Genomic DNA, 23,790 nt, shown 5'->3' with positions numbered 1-23,790 from the left:
CAGTCATGTGACACAGCTATAGAATTCTTGAATCAAATTAATCTCAGAGGAAACTCCATTGAAACCAGTCAAATTACACCAGGGATGGATTGTCTATAGAGGTTAGAGATTAAAAGGCCCGCTAGGCCACCCAGTCCATCTTCCTGCGAACGCAGGATTATTGCCTGCGGAATATTTTATAGTGACCATGTCAAGTCTGGTTTACAGTGCACCAAGCAATGGACTTCCACAACTTCTCTTGGGAGAATACTCCACAACATAACAGGAGAAGAGTTTCTCTAACCTTAAGTCTTTCTGGTAAAGAGCCATCTGGAAAAGGGATTAATACAGCTCAGCAATAGGCACCTGGCTAAAGATCTGCTTCACTGCGTAAACAGAACTGGTTAGATCTAGGCTGCCTGGAGCCAGACTCGGGTTAAGGAGAGAGAGGAACACCCTGGAAAACTCATTTGGAGTCTTGAAATCTGGGATGGAGAACAAAGTCTTGAAATCAGCTGGACTCAGCCCTGACTATTGGATTGCTCCATGCATCACAGCACTGTCTTTTTATTGACCATTTAATCCACACAGAGGAAAGATCAGAACTGGAAGACAGCTCAGTGTTAATCAGCTTCTGTTTCCATCTGCCCCAGGTGACCAAGAGCAGAGTGCAAAAGGATTCACTTGCAGTTTGGTAAATCACCCTCCTCAGGAAAAGTGGGTTGGAAAACCATAACTCCCTAAAATATTCATAGACAGCTGTAACTAAGTCAGTGAGCCAAAGATTACCGCAGAGAGCAGTAAAGAGAAAGAACCTCTCATTTAAATGGGTCGTTAAGAAGCTAGGGTTAGAGTATGAAAGGAAATTACATACTAATGAGCTCATGTGCCTCACAATGACAGAACAACTTTGTAGGCCCCCCTGGAAAGCTGGGGCAACCACTCCCTGCATGTTAAGGGCCTTTTGCTCATTAGCTGTTTGCACCTGGGTTATCTATTTAAACTGTCTGGTTGTTCTAGGCTTGTATCCATCACTTCTGGGGTGGGCCAAAGTGTAAATATTTAAATGTGGCTCTTCTGTGTACATTAATCATTAAAAAAAAAATCACCTTGCGGGTCCCTATATTTACTGGTCTCTCAGTGACTACAGATAAAAGGGCTCCCTTTATAGATACAATAATGAGGCTTTTTGCCATTAACCCTGCAAACTCAGCCTGAGATCTCAGGGTCCAGCTGAGTTCTTTCCTTCTCATGAATTCTCAACAGGAATAAAGACTTTGCACTAGGCTAGTTTAAGACCTCAATGACAACTCCGACACCTTACTGCCTGTAACTGATTGGAATTCAGTAAACAATTTTGTTGGTGATGCACAAGATGGAATAGACTCCAGCTGATTCCCCTGTCACTATGTTGGCTCTGCAGAGCTCACAGGATCAGAAACCAGTACAAACTGACTTCTCTCCGCCAACTCAGCAGATCTGTCTCTGCAAATAACCACGGAACAGACCTGCCAAGTAAAAAGCTGCCCTTTGTACTTCATCATTTTTCAGGGTAGAACCGCACTTTAAGGTCTGAAATCCAACTGAAGTTCTTAAGAGTCAAGGGCTCTCAGCACCTTGAAGGAGATGCTTAGAATCTCCCAGAATCAGGCCCAAAAGCTGTCATTCCCCTTCCAGATTCAGATTCAGATTCAGTCCAGATTCCCCTTCCTCCCTGCAGTACAAAAGTGACTGGCACTGACAGTCCTCTCACCTCTCTGCCTGTCTCTTTCTCAAAATGGGGCTGGAGGCAGAGGGATTCCTCTGGGGAAGCACATGAGATCTTCAGTTGCAGAGTAAAACTAACCAAACGGATGCTCATGTGTGAAAACTGAGCCATGTACTTTTGTTGCTTGAACAGCAGTAGAAGTTTAAGATGGAAAAGGCCTAACATCCCAGGGTCATCTTTCTAGTCCATCCCCTTGGCCTTACTGCAGGGTTAGTTCTCCAGTTTACTGTAGATTTTCCAGTGCTATGTCCATTCTTATGTTAAATAACCAGGGCTGAAGCTTTCACCTCTTCCCTAATTGTTTCTAGTTCGCTTCTCTCCCCGATCTCTCAGTAACAAACCCACCAAACTCTCCCTCTCAGCTCTCTAGTGATGGACCCACATGCTATAGACCCTTTCACTATTTCTTTCTTCTAAAACCTATCAGGAGCTGTTTGACCAGCAGGTGGTGAGAGGCCTAGTTTCCCCACTGCAGTTGGTCTTCGGAGCCCTCACATACGTGGAAAACCCTCTCTAGGTGATGGGAGGGGCCATGGTTTAGACTCTGTGTGTAGTGGGCACTGTTTCAGAGGGCAATAACTCTTTTTTTAAACTGAAACACAGACTTGGAAATCCTGGGAGAAGCATGACACATGTGGTCTACTGCCTCGTCCTCTGATATGTTCAGAAGAGGGCACATGGAGAGCTCCTACTAATCTCCAGAGTAGGACTATCCCCTGCCTTCCAGGCACATTTAAAACGACAACTGGTGCTGTTCACGTCTCAGAGGCACACTTCCCTCCTGGCTTCCCCCTTGCTCTGTGGCCAATAAGCGGTGAAAAACAGACTCTTACTTCCCCTCCCTCCCCTGCACAAGTATCTGAGTCTAAGTCACCATCTTGCCCTAAATACACAAGACACACCAAAGGTGGGAGGAGGAGAATATGCTTATCCCCACCGTACAGATGGAGGCACTGAAGCATAAAAAGATTAAGTGAATTGTCCAAGGTCACACAGGGAAGAGGAGGGAATTGAACCCACATCTCTCAAGACCCAACTCCATCCGCGCATATGTCTAGTTCAACTGTTCCTTCTATGGTGCATTAATGAGTCTGCCCTGGTTTATACTGAATTCTAGCTGCCCCCATGTTGCCCAATTTCATAGCTCTGAATTTCTATAGGTCTTTCTGGAGATGTGTAGCAGTAAAGACATCCTCCTTGTAAGGAACAGCTAGAAGTCAATTAGCTGTTATTGGCAGACATGGATGAGAAAGGAAGGTGTGTTTAAGGAGGCAGTAAGAAAGGAGGGGATGTCACTGGAGGACAGAACAATCTATATCCCATATGGAATAGTTTGGTAGGATTTAATAGATATTGATACACTTTCCATTGCTTTTTTTGAATGATCATATAAAATTTAATCAAGAATTTTATCCCTGCTGGTTAAGAAAGAAAGAATCTCATTCTCTGTTAAAAAGCGATAGGTTTCTACAGTAATTTGTCTAGAACCCTACTGGCCACCTTATTTGGACCCTGATTCAGCAAGACACTTAAACATAAGCACTGCTTTAGGCATATGATTAGCTCTATTGAGACCAATGACACTACTCACATGCTGAAGGTTACATGCATGCTTAAGTGCCTTGCTGAATTGGGGCTCTGGCGTAATACACCAGCTGAGGATAGATCCTTTTAGGGTTCATTACTAATAAATTAACTAGGACTTCTCCGTCAGAGAAAAACAAGCATTACCTAGACATGTGATGGTATATTAGCCAATCATCGGGACTGTTAAATGAATGAGAGTCATTAAAAGATGCCATAACAGAGAAAGGAAATACATGTTTATCACTCAGTACATGAAGTCAATAGAGTTCTTGATGAAGATGTCTTTTTTCTTATGGGGAAAACAAAAACAAAACCAAAATATGTGGAAGTGGGCACTGAGAAACAAGACATCTATGGTTAAAATAAAATCTAGTTCATTATTTTTTTATGAGTTTTATTATGTTTCCTGCAGGGTGCAACCCAATTGAACTCATTAATTCAGCAATTATACAGAAAAGGGAGAGAGGGCCTTAGGACTTGACTTGCATCCAAACTGCCTCAAATGACAGACTCGTCCTCACCACACCGGCTCTTAAAGGGACAGTGTGAAGTAGAGATGGCAGGAGCTTCCACAGGCACACAACAAAAAGAAAGAAAGAAAGAAAGAAAGAAAGAAAGAAAGAAAGAAAGAAAGAAAGAAAGAAAGAAAGAAAGAAAGAAAGAAAAAGATTTCACTCACAGACTTTTTCAGCTTTAATACCCTTAAGACCATTTGACATGAGTGTTTCATTTATTTCTTCAGTGTGAACCTGTTCTCTTTATGAAGTTTCCCTAAGTCCCCCCTAGCAGTAAACACCCCATGCTTTAAATACACAACATGTTCTATTTTTCCTCTTGGACCTCTCCCTCTTTTTTCACTCCTCATTCCCCGTCCCGCCCACCCCCCCGACCATTCCCCACCCACCCTGCTGGTGCAGCTTTGGAAATGGACTGCCCAGCTTTCACAATACAATGCCCTGGCACTAGTAAAAGTGTTAAGGCAATGCCCCTAGCTCTAATTGGAGATCTTTGGACCCCAAATCTTTATCAAGGGCTCATGAATATTTTACACACATTTCTTGACAGAGGGCTAAATCGCCTCAGTTGGCAGGGAAATTCTATGGGCATAGGGTGCACAAACACAAACTGTGAAAATAAAAAGGACTCATTTGGCATCTGTTACTCATATTAGGAAGTGGTTTGGAGCCCTGCTCTTTAGCAGGGTCTTCCAAGCACACCGTGCAGTGACGCACATTTGTGCAATGGAATTGTTTAATTGTAAACTGATTTTTAGGAATATGCATGATGAATATTAAATAGCCCCTGCAGCTCCTGGTGCTGCTCTCGGAAACTAACACTGCATTCACTGTCACAGGCAGTGACTTCTCCGAATTGCTCCAGGAATTACTCTTCACTCCCTATCCCTGGGACACGAACTGTGCTATACTAAGTAGAAGTGTTGTGACTGCATTGCGAGGGCCAATTACAATCCCTTCCTCCCAGAGAATGATTTGCTGGAGAAACACAGGAAGAGAGAGAGCAGGCTGGGGTTTCAACGCTGATAAGCTCAGCACGCCAAAAACGGTGAGGAGCCTTAGCCACACGTGTTCACTTGCACTGACTTCACTGGCCATTGGGGGGAAAAAAGCAAACAGAATGTTGGGAATCATCAAGAAAGGGATAGATAATAGGACAGAAAATATCATGTTGCCTCTCTATAAATCCATGGTTATGCCCGCATCTTGAATCCTGCGGGCAAACGTGGTCGCCCCATCTCAAAAAAGATATATTGGAATTGGAAAAGGTTCAGAAAAGGGCAACAAACAGGATTAGGGGTATAGAACGGCTTCTGTATGAGGAGAGATTAATAAGATGGGGACTTTTCAGCTTGGAAAAGAGGCAACTAAAGGGGGATATGATAGAGGTCTATACAATCATGAGTGGTGTAGAGAAAGTAAATAAGGAAGTGTTATTTACTCCTTCTCATAATACAAGAACAAGGGGCCACCAAATGAAATTAACAGGTAGCTGGTTTAAAACAAAGACAAGAAAGTATTTTTTCACTCAACGCACTGTCAACCTCTGGAACTCCTTGCCAGAGGGTGTTGTGAAGGCCAATACTATAACGGGGTTCAAAAGGGAGCTAGATAGATTAATGGAAGATAGGTCCATCAATGTCTATTAGCCAGGATGGGCAGGAATGGTGTCCCTGGCCTCTGTTTTCCAGAAGCTGAGACTGGGTGACAGGGCATGGATCACTTGATGAAAACTTGTTCTGTTCATTCCCTTTGGGCCACTGCCAGAGGACAGGATACTGGGCTTGATGGACCTTTGGTCTGACCTACTTTGGCCATTCTTATGTTCTTATGGATTGGGCCCATGGACCCCAGTGGAAGATCCCTTTCAAATATCTAGACCATTTGCTAGAGCCTTTCTGGACCAGGAATGGACTGTGACCACCATTAGCACACCATTAGCACCCTTAGCACAGGAAGGAAACCATAAAGTGGCGAGATAAGTAGTGTCATAGTGAATTACTTACTCTGGGGAAGATTCCGGGGTTAAATTGGACATCTCCTCTGGTGTAGGTACTGTACGTGCACACACACAAAAAGAGGGAGCAAGAAAAAGGAAATGGTAAATAAAGAGACCTTCCTCTTCCTCCTTCTATACCAGTGAAATAATCCTTGCACCATACCCCCTTGCTCCCCCCCATGCTTACATCTCCTAAAAACCACCAGCCAGTCCTGATGTCTAAATATTGATCTTGTGTTTCTAGATCATTGTGACTACTCTATTCTAAAGTATCGATGCTTTCAGGGCCTGATCGAAAGCCCACTGAAGTCAATGGAAAGTCTCCCATTGGCTTCAACATGCTTTGGATCAGGCCCTTAGACTGAGCTTATCATTGTGGTGTGTCTGAATCACTTTCTACTCTTTTTTCTTATTAACAAATAAATGAGAATCAGTTAACATTCATATTTTGCACAGTGCCTTTCATCTAAAGAATCCCCATAGCCATTGAAAATACACAGGGAATCCCTGCAGACTCTTCAAAGTGCAAATGAGATGTTGGCATGCTGCTACATCAGTCCAGCTGTGTTAGCACCTTGCACAGAATCCAGTGGGCTCCAGTTCGCAGAAGACGGTGGTGCCTGAGGCAAAAATAAAACTAGCTGATCAACTTTTCCCCTGAGAAGGATCCCTGCATCACCGTCACAATTCTCAGTTCTTCCCTGGCCATCTCAGATTATCAGTCTCTGATAACCAGGGCATATATTCTAGATCTTCCATTAGCATGTTAGCTATTCTCCTTTCCCCACAGGACGGACCCCAATACCTTGAGTGTAAAACCATACGGAATTGGCTTGATTCTGACAGCCTTTGGGGTTATGTATGTGACTTCAGGTGCCCTTTGCCAAAGAGGAAAAAGCTACCCAAATCTTGAAGCAAATAACTTTGTCCATCTTAGAATTACAGGGTCTGTAAAAACTGTAACATCCCAAACAGGTCTGATAGTACTGATTACATTAAGGGATAGTTTACACCAATTACACTCAGGAGAAAAAGAAAAGAAAGAATTAAACAGGATTATACAAACAAGCTACACTGCAGAAGGACAATCTCATTCTATTCCTACCAACTGACCATCTCTGCTTGGGACAGGGCCAGGCCTGGAATAGCAAGGGTGCTGCAGAGCAAGACTAAAGGTGGGTAGGTGCAGGAGTGAAGTAGCAGGAGATACTGCAAGGTCATGATTGAGGTGCACTGGCAGAGCTGCCACGGGGCTACTGGACAGGCAGAGCAGGCGGTGCTGCGTGGGGATTCGGGATTGGAATAGCCAGAGGTGCTGCAGCCCAGGATTGAGGTGCAGCAGCAGAGCTGTGCTGTGGAAGTTAGCATAGAGCCTGTCCACACTTGACTTGGCCTTGCATTAACTCCCTCACTCGCACCAACACTGATAGTCACTTCTCCACAAATGAGATTTGCTGAGTCAGTCTGAGCTGCCAGTTCCTTGCTGAATACTTGCCCCAATTTGGACATCCACATTCATCTGGAGAATGGACTCACCTTGCAATTTCCGGCGATGGAACCGAGGAGACCCCAGGAAGCTGTTCTTGATTGAGTTAAGCCGTGTCCTCCAGGGCATTCCTCCAATGCTGGGGCTGGATGGTGGTGTTGGGTTGGGTGTGCCTGCTGGGCTCTCCTTTGGCGTATGGACGGGTGTCCCCTTGGGGGTAGGGAGGGGACTTCCCCTTGGAGAGGGGTGAGGGGTAACCTGTATGATGGGGATAGATTTGGTGCTTGGGTCAGTACTAGAAGGGAGTAATCTAACAGGAGACATAGGGTTGGCCTGCACTGTAGGAATGGCCAGCTGGGGGCTAAAGCCAGCAGTGGGTGGGCGGCCCTGAGCATTCTGCACAGGGGGATTCTGGGAAGAGGGGGCGTTGGCATTGCTGGCAGGGAGCGGGTTGGATTTGGTAGACTGGAGCGGTTTTTCGGCCAATTTGTTCTTGGATGGCAAAGTCTGCGTCTTTGGGTTGGACTGAAGTGTTGGCTTTGGTTGGAGAACATGTCCAGGCCTGGAGGCGTTCCTACAAGCATCAGGGTCCAAGGAGACTTGGGGTCGGGGGGAGAAAGGGAGGTCAGGAGTCTGAGGGGGGATGAAAAACTTTCTGATAGGCTACAGGACAGACACAGAGTGTCCATGCACATCGAGAACAGTGAGACACGCACACAGCGGGCGAGCAGAGAAAGGAAAGTCAGAATAAACCCATTCGAGTCACAGAGATGCATCATGTGTCACAAGGAGACACGAGCAATGGAGGTGAAGGGGAGGGCAGGTGGGAGGGTTTGCAAAGAAACAAGAACAAAAAACAAACAAACAAAAAACAAAAAGACATGCAGTTAGCTGGGAACGCAGCATCATCAACAGCAGCAGCAGCCGCGGCGCCAGCAGCAAGAACAACAGTGTCATAACAGGCTTTATCATATTAACCAACCACGTGTCAGCAAAGGGAAAACCACAGGGAGAAAAGGAACACAAAGGAAGAAGGGGGAAAAAAAATCCAAAATAACCGAGGGGGAAAAAAGGAGAAAGATGCCACATCCCCGGCATTGTTCGGCTTGCCCCACGATGAAAAAAGCACAATGCTGAAGGGAGGTGAAGAAGGGGTAGTGAGAGCCATTCAAGCCACACAGAAACTGACGCTTGGTTTTTTTCAGCTCAAAGTGCCCCTGATCAAACACAGCAGAGAGATGCAATTCAAAATAAGTGTGTGGTGCACGTGGGGTGGTGGGAGAGGCACACAGGTTACTGCACACACCATTCAGAGCGCCCCCTCCTCCCCTAACTCTACAAAACTCACACATAGGCTCCAGTCACCCATTAGGGAAAGAAAGAGAAGAGGGAGAGCAGTACCATTTCATCCACCTTCCTCCCCTGGCCTTCCAGAGTGACATCACCCACTCAGCATTAGCTGGGACATTCCTGAACACAAAACACCAGGGGTAACCCTGAACCCGGGTCAGTTTGGGGTTTGCAAACAGATAGCTACACAGAGACTCCCTGAGGGTCCCAGCAGGGCTACATGACAGGGAAAGAAGGAGATTTCCCAATTAGCATTGAAAAGACAGTCTGATGACACCCTGATTCTGCTGTTCAGAAATTCACTGCTCAGTATTTGCTACAAAGTCCCAGTATCACATTCTGTGGATGATGGAAGTGATTATGTAGTTTAAGAAAAAAAACAACTACTCATAATGCACCACTGAGAGAGAAAAACAAGGTGATAGAACTTTTTTTGTTGTTGTTAAAAGAAAAAAACCTTCACACGTTAGTTACAGGGGCTGTCTGGGAAAGGTAGTTCAGATGAGTTCAGTTAACAGGATAATACACACACTCAGGGAGTAATATCCTTTTAAAGGGATATTGGCAGGATAAAAAACACATTTTAAAAACAAAATGAATTACCTTACATATTGGTAATAACTAGGGCTGTCAAGCGATTAAAAATATTAATTGCGATTAATTGCACTATTAAAAAATTAATCGCGATTAATCACGCTGTTAAACAATAATCGAATACCATTTATTTAAACCTTTGTGGCTGTTTTGTACATTTTAAAATATATTGATTTCAATTACAACACAGAATACAAAGTGTACAGTGCTCACTTTATATTTATTTTTATTACAAATATTTGTACTGTAAAAAACAAAAGAAATAGTATTTTTCAATTAATCTCATACAAGTACTGCAGTGCAATCTCTTTATCATGAAAGTTGAACTTACAAATGTAGAATTATGTACAAAAAATAACTGCATTCAAAAATAAAACAATGTAAAACTTTAGAGCCTACAAGTCCACTCAGTCCTACTTCCTGTTCAGCTGATCGCTAAGACAAACAAGTTTGTTTACATTTGCAGGAGATAATGCTGCCTGCTTCTTGTTTACAATGTTACCTGAAAGTGAGAACAGGCATTTGCATGGCACTGTTCTAGTTGGTGTTGCAAGATATTTACGTGTCGGATGCGCGAAAGATTCATATGTCCCTTCATGCTTCCACCGCTTTCCCAGAAGATATGCATACATGCTGATGATGAGTCCTGCTCAATAACGATCGAAAGCAGTATGGACTGATGCATGTTCATTTTCATCATCTGAGTCAGATGCCATCAGCTGAAGGTTGATTTTCTTTTTTGGTGGTTCAGTTTCTGTAATATCTGCATCAGGGTGTTGCTCTTTTAAGACTTCTGAAAGCATGCTCCACACCTTGTCCCTCTCAGATTTTGGGAGGTGTTTCGGATTCTTAAACCTTAGGTCGAGTGCTGTAGCTATCTTTAGAAATCTCACATTGGTACCTTCTTTGCATTTTGTCAAATCTGCAGTGAAAGTGTTCTTAAAATGAACAACATGTGCTGGGTCATCATCCGAGACTGCTGTAACATGAAATATATGGCAGAATGCGGGTAAAACAGAGGAGGAGACATACAATTCTCCCCTAAGGAGTTCAGTCACAAATTTAATTAACGGATTCTTTTTTTAACTAGCATCATCAGCATAGAAGCATGTCCTCTGGAATGGTGGCCGAAGCGTGAAGGGGCATACAAATGTTTAGCATATCTGGCACATAAATACTTTGCAATGCTGGCTACAAAAATGTCATGTGAACACCTGTTCTCACTTTGTAAATAAGAAGCAGGCAGCATTATCTCCTGTAAATGTAAACAAACTTGTTTCTCTTAATGATTGGCTGAACAAGAAGTAGGACTGAGTGAACTTGTAGGCTCTAAAGTTTTACATTGTTTTGTTTTTGAGTGAAGTCATGTAACAAAAAAAAATCTACATTTCTAAGTTGCACGTTCATGATGAAAAGATTGCACTACAGTACTTGTATAAGAAGTACATGAAAAATACTACTTCTTTTGTTTATCATTTTTATAGTGCAAATATTTGTAATAAAAATAATAATATAAAATGAGCACTGTGCACTTTGTATTTTGTGTTGTAATTGAAATCAATATATTTGAAAATGTAGAAAAACATCCAAACCAACCAACTGGTATTCTATTGTTTAACAGTGCAATCAAAACTGTGATTAATTGCAATTAATTTTTTTAATTGCGATTAATTTTTTTGAGTTAATCACATGAGTTAACTGTGATTAATCAACAGCCCTAGTAATAACATCCTACATTACCAGCACTGAAATAATTGTAAAAATTCACCATTTATACTCTTTGTTTATTCTTGGTCCTGCACTCAGCTTGCTCATTTGTGGCCATAACAAATATATTTTATTATATTCATTATTTATACTGTTGTAGCCTCTAAAGGCTCTAATCCAGCCTCATTGTGCATACATATGATGTAAAAGCAATCGCATCCCCAAATCACAGAAAGGAAACCAGACTGGTTCTCAAGTACTAGCACCAGGCTGCAATGTTTAAAAATGCAGTGGAATGTTTAAAGCCAAACAAATAAAACTGTTTGCACTGAGGGTCTGATTCAAAGCCCTCTAAATTCAAGGGGAAGTTTCCCATGGACTTCAATGGACATTGGATCAGACTCTGAAAATTAAAGGAAAACCAATACATTAAAATATTTCTATTAATATTAGGTTTTGTAAAACACTTTAAAATTAAGACAACCTGTCTCTTTTGGTGAATTCCAAATCACCATTAGGAATGGAAGGTCAAAGAGATGAGGAATGTGGCTAATTCATGCTGGTCACTATCAGAGATCATTCTCCATTTATAATTAATTCCAACAAAAACAGGTTGAAAAGTAATAATTATAAGCATTCCCCTGCAATTTGTACAGCTCACGTAATCAATGTATGACAGCACGAGAATCAAGCTTACAAGAAATAAAGCCATTCTGCACTCTGTTAAACCACTAAAAACCTGGAGTAATACCATTAACTTCAATAGATTTACACCAGTTTAACCAAGAGCCTAATTTGCTCCATTAAATTGACTGGTGTCTTCTCACTGCTACAGGTTAGAGAGGTGCAACAAAGTAAACCATGGTCCTAATCTTGGGAGCTTCAAGCATTTTTAACTGTCCTTGAATTCAGCATGGTGCAGTACTGAGCCCAAGCAGTGTAAATAGTGAAAAACATTTGATTTTGAAAATACTTTTCCTTTCAATAACCTAAGGTGCTACTAGAACCATAAGTAAGGACACTTTTTTTAAACTATATGATTTTTAACCCAACAGTGTCCCTTTAAGACCAAAATCTGACCACCTTAAAATGGTTATGGTCTTCTGAGAATGCCAGCTGGCTGCTAAATACATTTTTAAAAGCATTTAATCAATTGCTCCTAAGTAATAATTGTAAAGAATAGTCACTGTGGACCAGATCTGCTACCCTTACTCATGTGAGGAGTTCTTACTCACCCAAGTAGTCCCACTGACATCAGTGCAATTGCTCATGAGAAAGAATTACTCGCATGACTAGGACTGGATGCTATTTTTGTGAGTTTTCCCACTTATTCTGGAGCAGCAATTAATATTATTCTCAGAATTCTGGCCAGTCCTGCTGACATCAGAGAGGCCAGTGCACAGAATAGGAACCTTATGAAATGGAGCCTTGTTGGTTCCTGGTGTATTAAAGACATGGGGGAACAAAATCAAATGTCTGCCAGTTACAAAACAGGAGAAAAATTGATGGGACAAGGTTTTGGAAATTGGATGCTCTTAAGAAAATAGTTGAAACAATGGTGAGACTGGAAAGTCTGCAAAGCTAGAAAGCTGTACGTGACCATGTCCCTTTAAGAATATGAATTACATCTGACTGTTTAAGGGAAATAGCAATCTGAAATGCTTGAGGTGTTGGAGTTATCTACACATCTTTAAGTGCTTACACAGGATGGGAGTACACTCACTGTCTCATGGAAACAACTGCTGGGAGTGGGGCCTAGCAAGGGCTGTGAGGTTCCCTGAAACATTCTGGGCCAGACATCGACATAGCCCCATGAGCTTTTCAGTGAGCCCCTAGCATTCTGCTGCAGCTCGGGGCATGGGGATACATTGACAAAGCTCTTTGCCAGATGCCACGCCCGGAATCCTCATCCCCACTCCAAGAGAGGATGCCCACCACAGTGAGGCCTCTGTGCACTCCGACTGTAATAGCTTTGTGGAAAGTTTATTGTATATTGCAGGGGGCTGTGGTAGGATGTGAGTCCCCCCAAGCCATCCCACATCCCTTTTCCACTATGCATGCATAGATCTCCAGACCCGAGCTGGCTCCCAGGCTGGTGGTGATGGTGTCATAGAGGGAGCTGTCTTCCACTGCTCTCCTCCCTACCCCAGATACAAGGGAAGACCCACGTGAGGAGGGGATAGTCTGTGCACCGATCCTGGGGAATGATTCCCTGATGTTGTACTCAATCCTTAGGTAGGTGAGCTGCCACTGAAATGAAAGGGACCTTTGCCTCAGTAGGGACTGGCTAAATACTTAGTAAAGACCTCAGGCTTTGGCTGATTGACAGGAGACAGAAGTGAGTATTCTGTGATTCCTCAGAGACCCCAGTCTTGTGATGTGCTAAGTTCTCATTTCTCTTCAGCCCTCAAATCCATATAATTTCTCCCCACCCGAAGCCCACTCCTCACTAGAGCACCAAACCAGGGTGCTTACTACCATATTCAGTAACATCCCCATTCTAGCTAGACCCATGTCAGTCAAGCATGGCTCTGTACTAAGCAGAACTAAAGTGACATGGTATGGTGCTTCACTGTGACTTTGTTACAAGCATCCATATTAGCTGAAGGCATGCTGTAGACAACCCAACGGGGTGTTACATGTCCCAGCCATGTTTGGTCCTAAATGTGGTTACGAGGCTGAGGATGGACAGGGCCATAGAGAGACTCCTGCACCACCTCGGGTAGCACAGGAAACGTGTGTAGGGTAAGAGATGCTGCACATGAATTTATAATCAATATCTCCCCATTTCAAGCAAATTTACAACCAACCAAGGAAAAATAAAACACCCTACAAATAACCACAGCTCTACAGGCATAGAAGCCAAAAAGCACTGAGATTGTCTGAGGGAATGGTACCCATAGATCCTGAAGTAATGCCACTTACCCTTGGACTGCTGAGGGGGCTGGTGGAGAGACCAGATGAAGCTCCGCTGATCGACCGAGACCTGAGTGAACACAACAGGGAGAGATGGCCCTCAGAAACCCTGGGCAAGGAACATCCATTGAACACCAGCCACCGCATGCAGAGGCATGAGGTGAGGAGCAGGAGGGAGGCTTTCCACAGGAAAAGCACATGGCTCTTCCTTACCCTCTCACTACATGACACACCTTTCAACTCTCCCATCCTCTAAGAAATTATATTCACACAGAGAGAATCTCGTGACCCGTGTTAGTGGAGCTGTGCAATGCCACCCACTTCAGGGTCATGAGTATTTGTGCATGGCCAGATACTGCTTCCTGCCGGTGTACACTAAACAGATCATGGCAAAAGCGGTTATCCTAAGCCCAGTACTGGTGGTGAGAATTACTCTCTGCATAGTTCCACTTGCAGTGCCCGAGGTAAAGACCCCAGAGATATGGAAAACCACTGTCTGGATAACTCTCAAGAGCAGAAAATTCTACCAGGCACCAAAAAAGGTCAAATCTGCAGTGCCTCGGACACACTATTTCCTTAAATCAGAGGCCTGTCCGAGTGAAACCAAAGCTCAGGACTATGGTGACTGGTTATTTGATGCTGAGCCACCATTTCTAACTTCACCACGACGCCATCCCCTTACCTCTCCAGTGAGATTTGCATCTGAAATCATGGGTCTCTTCTGCCCTCTCAGGAACTTCCCCTAGGGGACCTTTTGCCCACTGGAGAGCTCCTCTCTATGGAAACATCAACTCTTCTGTTCACTAGAACGGCTCCTCTTATGGGATCACCCGGCCTTTGCCCACCAATTAGGTCACCCTGTGGAAGCAATGACCTTTCTGGCCATTGATAAAGTCTATACAGGATCAGTGTCACTTCAATCTAGCATTTATGGGGTTCCCATATGGGATAACAGACCTTTTTAACCACCAGTGAGCTCTCCTATGGGATCGCCTGCTGTTCTGCCCACCAGTGAGCTCTCCTATGGGATCACCTGCTGTTCTGCCCACCAGTGAGATCTCCCTTATGGGATCACCAGCCCTCCTACTTGCTGATGAGATTCCCAATTTTGGGATCAACAGCCCTAATGTATTCAGGTGAAGTCCATCCTATGGGACAACCTGCTCTTCCACCTGCCAGCAAGGTGACCCATACAGAATCACATCCCCTTACACTCACCAGCAAAGGCCTCTGCAAAAATTGTCTGCAGATAACAACAATCAAAATACACATATGCACTGGGTCAAAACCAGTGGCTCTGACCTGGAAGGCCATGCAGACCAAACACATGAACAGCTCAGCAATGGAACTTCTCAACAGCAGAGGATGTTAATACAGAAGCAGTGACAAAAACTGTCCCTCATAGCAGAAAGCATTTCATGTGGCTCCCACGTTCAACTGACCCAGATTGTTGACCAGCTCTAAAGACAGCTGTTTTCAACTCTCCTCAACTGGAAGGATAGGTGGTCTTGAAGAAGAACAATTTCTGAAGGAGGAAACTATACTGGAGAACCAACTCAACCAACAACTAACATATAAAAATCTCTGTTCACAGTTGGAGCCATCAGCTGTGAGTACCATATATGTGTGTGCACGCATGTATGTGTGTGTGTGTGTGTGTGTGTGTATACAAGCATATATAGGTATTAGGGCTAGCAATTAATCGCAGTTAATGCACATGATTAATGCAAAATCAATTAACTAGATTAACAAAAATAGTCACGATTAATAGCAGTTTTAATCGCACTGTTAAACAATAATAGAATACCAATTTAAATTTATTATAAATATTTTTGGATTTTTTTCTACATTTTCAAATATATTGATTTCACTTACAATGCAGAATACAAAGTGTACAGTGCTCACTTTATATGATTATTTTTGATTACAAATATTTGCACAGTAAAATGATAAACAAAAGAAACCGTATTTTCTATTCACCACATACAAGTACTGTAGTGCAATCTCTTTGTTGGAAAAGTGAAATTTACAAATATAGATTTTTTTTTAACATTACTGCACTCAGAAACAAAACAATGTAAAACTTTAGAGGCTACAAGTCCACTCAATCCTGCTTCTTGTTCAGCCAATCACTAAGACAAACAAGTTTGTTTACCTTTACGGAAGATAATGCTGCCCGTTTCTTATTTATGTCACCTGAAAATGAGAATAGGTGTTCACATGGCATGGTTGTAGCCGGTATTTATGTGCCATTAAAGCTAAATATTCATATGCTCCTTCATGCTTGGACTTGTAGACTCTAAAGGTGAACTGAAAAATACTATTTCTTTTGTTTATCATTTTTACAGTGCAAACATTTGTAATAAAAATAATCATATAAAGTGAGCACTGTACTGTAGTCACCTAGGCAAATTGGTGAGGCTTCTTACCAAACCTTGTCCAGGAAGTGGGGTGCAAGGTTTTGGGAAGTATTTTGGGGGGAAAGACGCGTCCAAACAGCTCTTCCCCAGTAACCAGTATTAGTTTGGTGGTGGTAGCGGCCAATCCAAGGACGACGGGTGGAATATTTTGTACCTTGGGGAAGTTTTGACCTAAGCTGGTAAAGATAAGCTTAGGAGGTTTTTCATGCAGGTCCCCACATCTGTACCCTAGAGTTCAGAGTGGGGGAGGAACCTTGACAGCACTGTACACTTTGTATTCTGTGTTGTAATTGCAATCAATATATTTGAAAATGTAGAAAAAAAATCCAAAAATATTTATAATCAATTTCAATTGGTATTCTATTTTTATTTAACGGTGCAATTAAAACAGCAATTAATTGCAAATTTTTTTTAATCTTGAGATTGAGATTTTTAAAAATCATTTGCCAGCCCTATTAGTTATGTGCACATACATTATATATATTAGTCCTGTAAGTATAAACAGCCTTCCAGAGAACACAAAGCTAAATTAGAGTCCCTGCCCCGTCTATCAATTGTATCGCTCTCTATTATATAAGAATAAGATTATAAATTTAGATTCAAAACGTTTTCACACCCATCCGTTCTTAAAAAGAAATTATAACATTACAAAAAAAAATTGATGGCAGTGGAGGAAGGTTTAAATTAACATACAACAAGCTCCATTCTGACAATTTGTGTCCAGTGCAGAAACTCTCCATGGAATTCATTCCTTGCATCTCAATGCAGCCCGTCCATCACTGCCATCTATACAAAACAAACTGGCCCAACCTTTGCATTCTCTTCTACCAGTGTAAACCCACATTAACTCCATCGCAGACACTGGTGTTATTTTGGGCTTACACCATTGCAAATGAGAGCAGAGTATGGCCTGCTTTGTACAGGAGCTCCACTTTTGCTGGACTATTTTTATGTTACCTTTCTCTGCAGGTGGGAGTTAGGTGCCTAGGTCTTTTGAAAATCACACTAGGCACCTATCTGCATCTTTAGGCACCAAAGTACCTGGCCTTTTGTTCCCCTCAACACTCAGTCGTGGTTGGAAGTTGATCTTTAACATTCACTTGAATTTCAGGATAGTTGCTTAAAACCTTTGCCTCTCCACCTGTTCCCAATCAGGTCTGTTTCCAAAAAAGCTGATTTCTCTGCTCTTATTCCAACCTCTCCCCACATTAAAAAAGCAAGTGGTCACACATATATGGGGAACAACACAGCAGGCCCCATCTCCCAGCCCCTGTTCCTTATCACAAACAGTGGTTTGCAAGAAGCTGTAATATACTGAGCTTCCCCCAGTCTTAGGTGCCTGATGCAGAGGTCAGAAGAGATGGTTGGAATAAAATCTCATGGGAAATGCATTCAGTATCCACACTACTACTAATTCAATTAGCCTTATTTCCACAGAGTGGCTACTGGTGGTTTATAAAGAAACAAGGGAAGAGGTAAAGTAGATCCTTACATGTACCTTGGCTTTTTCAAACTGGAAATTGTGTTTGGGAACACAGGGCAGAATCTAAGGAGCGCATGGATCAATTTTTAATGCTCTTTAAAAAAGAGAGCTGACCATTTTCAAATCTTTCCCCTTCACATGAAAGGGAAGGACAGTTTCCAGAATTCTCACCTGCTTCTTCCTCTTTCTAATGAATTCCAGCATTTAAGTTTTACCAATGGGATACCATTCCCAAGTGATTATGGAAACTCACTTGTGGCAGGCTCTTCAGAAAAAAAAAAAAAAAAAAAGGGCTATCAAGCAAGAATGAGAGATTTTTTCCCTCCTGAGAAGACCACCTTCTTTGAGAAATCCATTAAACCAGCTTGTAAAAAATACTGCAGGATGACTTGGCACTGTTCTGCATCTGTCAGCCAGGTGCACAGAATCAGAGCAGGGGCCAAACATCAGTCATCAAAACTGGCCCAATGCTGCAATGTTAAGATGAAAGCATAGAAAGAATTTAAATATGTGCATCTATATATCACTGTATAGTGAAAGTGGAAGTCCCCGCAGGCAGCACATGAGCACTGAAGACTCCCAACGATCTTACTGTGTGGGGAAAAAGGAGGAACATGGCAAACCACAGCAGGAAAAGTATCTTTTCTCTATGATTATGAACTAAGTGTGTTTAGCTGAAAATATCTGTCAGTGTGTAACCATCTTAAAGTCTCTAGAGCCATTAAGAATCATTGGACGCTAAGTATCATTTGTATAATTACTCAAATAACTCCATTCCTTATCATTAATAACACCTTACATTTCTATTACATTCCCACATGCAGGTAGATCTCAAAGTGTTTTACATAGTGTACGTGCCAGTAATCTGTGCACCACTCTCTGGGCTAGACTACACTAGAACCGTTACATTGGCCCAGCTGCACCGATGCCTTTTTCACACCCCTGAGTGACGTAAGTTATACGGACTTAAGCGGTAGTGTAGACCTGCCCTTTATCTATTTACTTATCACACAGGAGAGTCTGGTGTGATTTAGCACCACCCGAAATAGGTGCCGAAAAGAGCCTTTAGGGTGGGATTGTCAAAAGCACCTAAATCATTTAGGGGCACAAGTCCCTTTAATTTGCAAAGGGCTTTCTGCTCCAAAGTGCTTTTGAAAACACTAGCCGTCGTACCACACCTTTCTGTATAGGCCACATATTTTTCAGAAACAAGCTATTTTAGAAAGTTTTTTAAAATGTGATTGTTGCCATTTCTCATACTCATCCTCTGGTGAAGCCACCTTCATTAGCACCATCCAATCAAGTAGTGAATAAAATCTGTACGATGACATTTACCCTTGGATCTAAGTAACCTTCTCAGATAACCACAGGCCTATTGATTCTCTCAATGAGCAACCTAAGCACCCCATTAACTCTTAGTATACTGGGGTTCATTTGTTCAAACTGTTCAAAACCTTTATAGTTAAGAAAAGACAAGAGACTGGTTTTGTCTCTTTTCTGTCGGCGGTTCCTGAAAAGCACCACCAAAGAATTGTTTTACTTCTGATTAAAAACAGAATCCAGTGTAGAAGCTACATCAGACTTTACACTCAGTTTCTCTTTGAATAAAACTCATAGATTTTTTAAAATACGATCAAAGGTAAAATTCAGTGCCTCATAGCAGTGGTGAATTCTTATTGGGAGAATGATTGTTTTGAATAAAGTTTTACGGGATGGGGTAAGTTTGGTCCCAGGTCTTTGTATTGTGGCCTTCAAAATGGGCTCGGTCCATGGAGTTTAGTGAGTGCAGGATACAGTCCTGCAAGCAGCATTTTAGCTGTTCACAGCCAGGAGCTTCCAAGAATGGGAGCCTGCAGCATGCATGCACCGTGTGGTAAATGCGTCAGACTTGCATCCCTGGGTGGTGCAAACAGTGGCTGAGATTTTGGATTTGTCCAAACTCTGTAGGTGGCTTTGAAAATCTCAGCCAAACGTGCCCAGCCAGTCACTTGCTCACTTCTTTTACAGTACAAATTAGGTCAAATTAGACAAAAACTAAGCTCCTTCTTGTTTTTCACTTCATTGTTTAAATGAAAAATCAAGATTTCTAAACCACAACAAAAGGTCTGAAATCCTCCAGAATGCTACATGATCTAATACCCAAGAGACAGTAGACTGGTTGGTCTGTAAACATGCCAAGTCATGCTCTATTACCTAATCTCTCTTTAGCTTTTAATTTTGAGCATCAACCATTTTTTCCCCTGTGCAAAGTTGATCACAAGAGTAATAAATAGCAGGGATACAACCAATTATGTAATATCAGGATGGCACCTCAGAGTGTGGTGCTGTATTGTCTTATGCCCCAATCTTAATTTTTACTAGAGGGCACGTTTGCTACCCTGAATTGCTACAGTGAAGTCAATGGGTCTAATCATGGTAGTAAGTCCTACACCTTGTAGTAGATGTCTGCAGGATCAGGCCCTTGGATGCAGACACACATGGGGAAAAGAGGAGGGGGAGAGGGGACTTGCACCTTTCTGCACACCCTAGGTAGTGATATTAAACAGCATAATCTTGTTTAATTAGAATATCCCAGTTACACTTTATATTAAGGTTCCATTTATAATTGTTTTATAAAGGGTTAATAAATCACTAAGAGATGTTATATGTATGTTACTGACCCGAATAGTACATGTTATAGGTGGTTATAGCTATATCATTAGAAGGTTCTATAGATGGTTATAACCTCTGGTTCTAAGCATCTACTGACTTGCTGGACAATCTATTACAATTTATTAAAACATATTAATACTTTATTATCAATTTAATAATTATTAATAAATGAAACTTCATCTAAAGTGTGACCATATTCCTACTTGTATCAGAAAATAAAGTGCTTTGAAGGTGTCAGAGCTGATTATTTTCTCATGGAAAAAGGACTTGTGCTAAGAGGAGGGAAAATACCCAGGAATTACTTTAGACCATGTGTGAGTTTTAGCTTCATCTTGGGTGGTGGTGGTGGGGGGTGGGGAAGGACGTTGTTATTCAAATATCAATAATCAATCAGGTGTGCCATACAGACGTGAAAAGTGCAATAGGTGGGGCAGGGGTTTTCATTCTCAAAGTGTCTTAGTATCTGCATAGTGTCAGAGACTAGTTTTGTGTCCCCTGACACATTAAAAAGAAACAAACAAAAGAAGAAGAGACGTAGAGTGTGTGACTCCAACACACACACACACACACACCCCCCCCGACACACACAAAAATGCTTCTTCCCACATCTCTCTCATTGTTAAAAAGTTTCATTTGATCAAGTCTATGCATCTATATTTGCTAACTCTGCAAGTTACAAAATCTCTCTATAAGATATAACAAGTCCAACAACAGGTATAATCCAAAACTGGAGCTTACCCCAATGCATCTGCACTCGCCATCCTTGGAAGGGGGAAATAAAGAGGGGAGAGAGAGAGAGAGAGAAAGAGGGGTGGGGGACGACGTGGAGGCAGGTGGAGAGAAGAGTACGAAAAGCAAAGTGAAATACTGTTCAGAGAACTGAATGCTCAGAATTATTGCCACAGGTGCCTCCCGCTCAGGAGACCAGGAATGCTAGGGGACAGTTTCATTTACTAGACAGTGATTTCCATACTGCACACAAACAAAGCAGAAATGTCAAACTTTTGCATTTGGGAACTGGGAATTGGGAGAGAATATACTAAGGTGTTAAGAGAAACCAACACCACCCAACTGAACAGTCAGCAGAGCTGGGGGGTTGCATTCCTTGTTTTGTTTCCATAACATCTCTTAGATGAAGAACAGTTATATCAGAGTGTTAAAAAGGAGACTGATCTCTTTGCACCCATTTTGCTCAGCACAGTGTCCCTCTGCCCCTCAAACTGGCCTGGCAAGAAACATCTTTTCCTACGCATAAACTGGGAAAGGTATTGGTCATTAAAGTCCACATTTCTGAGCCAGTCTGGGAGCCCAGTGAGTGAGACTGTAGGCAAAGTTGAAACCTGCTTTGATACTAGCTTAATAGTCATGAGGGAGCATTTACTGTGTTAAAATCAGGGATTCAGATTAGCTGGGTCATGCCAGTACTTATCCCTGGGGAGGCAATCCTGTGCTCCAGAATCTAATTTTTCATTTAAAATAAATCAAGTCTCCAGGCCTTAGAAGTTGCAGAAATAGCCTTCCAATCTGAATAGAGTGTAAACCAACCCTAAAAGAGGTGTGAACTGTCCATTTATCCCCATGGTATGTTGACTTTTAAGCTTGATGGTAGCAATTCAAATATTCAACACTTAATTTTTCACTGCTGATCAAAGCACGCAAGGAAGAGGTAGGATTATTTTTATTAAGCTCTCTATGCCCTGATTGGGTTGTGAGCTAGATTGGGAGACTACAAATACTTATTATTTCTCCAATCTGATGTTTGATTAATGTGAAAAGCTCTGGTTTGATATTAAACCAAACTCCAAGTAGGATAGAAACATCATTCTCTCTCTCTCTCCGGTTTCTGTAATAGGCTCCCTAGCTGCCAGAGTTACAAATGGCAGGTCAATCCTCCACAAGATGATCCCCACCATAAATGCCAAATTCAGCATTTGCCAAGTTGATTTCACAGTTTACTTATAAACACAGCCAGATGTGTTTCTTGTTATGTGAATGTTCCGAACGCTGTGCCAGGCAACATGGGGGTGATCTTAAGAAAACTTAAGACTCACATACAATTTAAAAAAAAAGTCACTATATTGTACATTGACAGAGAGGTGGAAAGAAGCATTATAGTGAGTGCTTTTTCATATGCGTGAGTGACACTCCATTGATACTTGGTTTGGAGTTATAATTTGGATAAGATCCTAATGCACATGCATAGGGCCAAACCCTGTTCTCAGTTATATCAGTGAAAATTCATTTAAACGGATATAACTGAGAGCAGGATTTGGCTCCTACCGTGTGTGTATATATTTATAAAATACACCCATACTCACACACAGTGTACTGAAATACATACATAATGTGTGTATATAGATTTATCCACTTTTCTTTCATTGTGAGTTATTTTCCCCAAAGGGAAAGGCACTGAGGATTTTAACAAAGAACAGAAAGCAAACTGAAACTAGGGGAAAGGGAGATGGGAAATGAGGTTAAAAAAAACAACAAACCCAGGACACAATAGACCCAGCAGCGCAGACATGTGCATTCCCTGCAATATTGAAGCAAGTGAACTACGGAGCTGCAGCAACCCAGATACAGAAGAAGGAAAGCATTGAAAGGAGCGAGAGGGAGCTAAAAGAGAGAAAAGAGAGAGGAGAAGAGAGGGACAGTGACCTCAGCTACTAAGACAATCATGTGCATCTAGAGGGGGAAGATCCTTAAAGATGCAGTATTCCTTTTAAAAAAGAGAAATAAAAAAACCGGAGAATGAAATGTTGGCCAATGATTTAGTGGCCACCATGATTAGTTAGCCCCAGAGGGGTCATTTTGCTGGGGTTCTCTTTGCTGCCCTTCCTTCCTCTCCTTGCTCCATTAGTAGATCTGAAGACTATTTCCCCTTTGCCTCCCACTTCTTTTCTCATCTTGGAGACCCTTTCAGCTTAACACCCAGAAAGATGAAAATGTGGAGGAAGGTGGCAGGGAATGTGCCAAACCATCTCTTTCCTCATCGCTCTCCTTTCAATCAAGAGGCCCCAAGGAGGTTCTCCTGCAGAAGCCCAGCCCAGCCCGCCTGCCCTCTGAAAACATCTCCTCTGTGATGTAGGTATAAGTGAAGTTGTGTCTTTAGGGGATTCTCCCAGCTGTTCCTGAAGTGTCATCTTCTCCACCCTTTGCACAGCTGCAGAAGAAGTGCAAAGGGAAACCAATGGAGCTCGCGTCACAGACTAGATGAAAAGGCCTCTCTGTATCTATGACCAAATCCTAAATGCTGTGGAAGGGCTGTTTTTCTGAGCAGTCTTGGAATAATTTAGATAGGGGTAACAAGAAATGCCCAAGCTTCCAGGAATTC

At 42.3% G+C, this 23,790-nt stretch overlaps 1 protein-coding gene across 4 annotated transcripts in view; it reads right to left on the bottom strand.

The window, feature by feature from the left end:
• Positions 1 to 23,790, bottom strand: part of BRSK2 (BR serine/threonine kinase 2) — a 425,109-nt gene that overhangs the window by 22,494 nt on the left and 378,825 nt on the right. For 3 of the 4 annotated variants that reach the window (XM_077820020.1, XM_077820021.1, XM_077820022.1), the window contains exons 13-15: positions 13,911 to 13,971; positions 7,385 to 7,592; positions 5,856 to 5,904 (exon numbers count right to left, since the gene is read on the bottom strand). In XM_077820020.1, coding sequence (XP_077676146.1) covers positions 5,856 to 5,904; positions 7,385 to 7,592; positions 13,911 to 13,971 — 318 coding nt within the window. Of the gene's footprint in view, positions 1 to 5,855; positions 5,905 to 7,384; positions 7,998 to 13,910; positions 13,972 to 23,790 lie in introns of all 4 variants that reach the window. The other variant, XM_077820019.1, reaches the window with a different exon arrangement.

The sequence above is a fragment of the Eretmochelys imbricata genome, chromosome 6 (assembly GCF_965152235.1).
Source record: "Eretmochelys imbricata isolate rEreImb1 chromosome 6, rEreImb1.hap1, whole genome shotgun sequence".
NCBI lineage: Eukaryota > Metazoa > Chordata > Testudines > Cheloniidae > Eretmochelys > Eretmochelys imbricata.
This window is presented reverse-complemented; position numbering and strand designations above follow the sequence as displayed.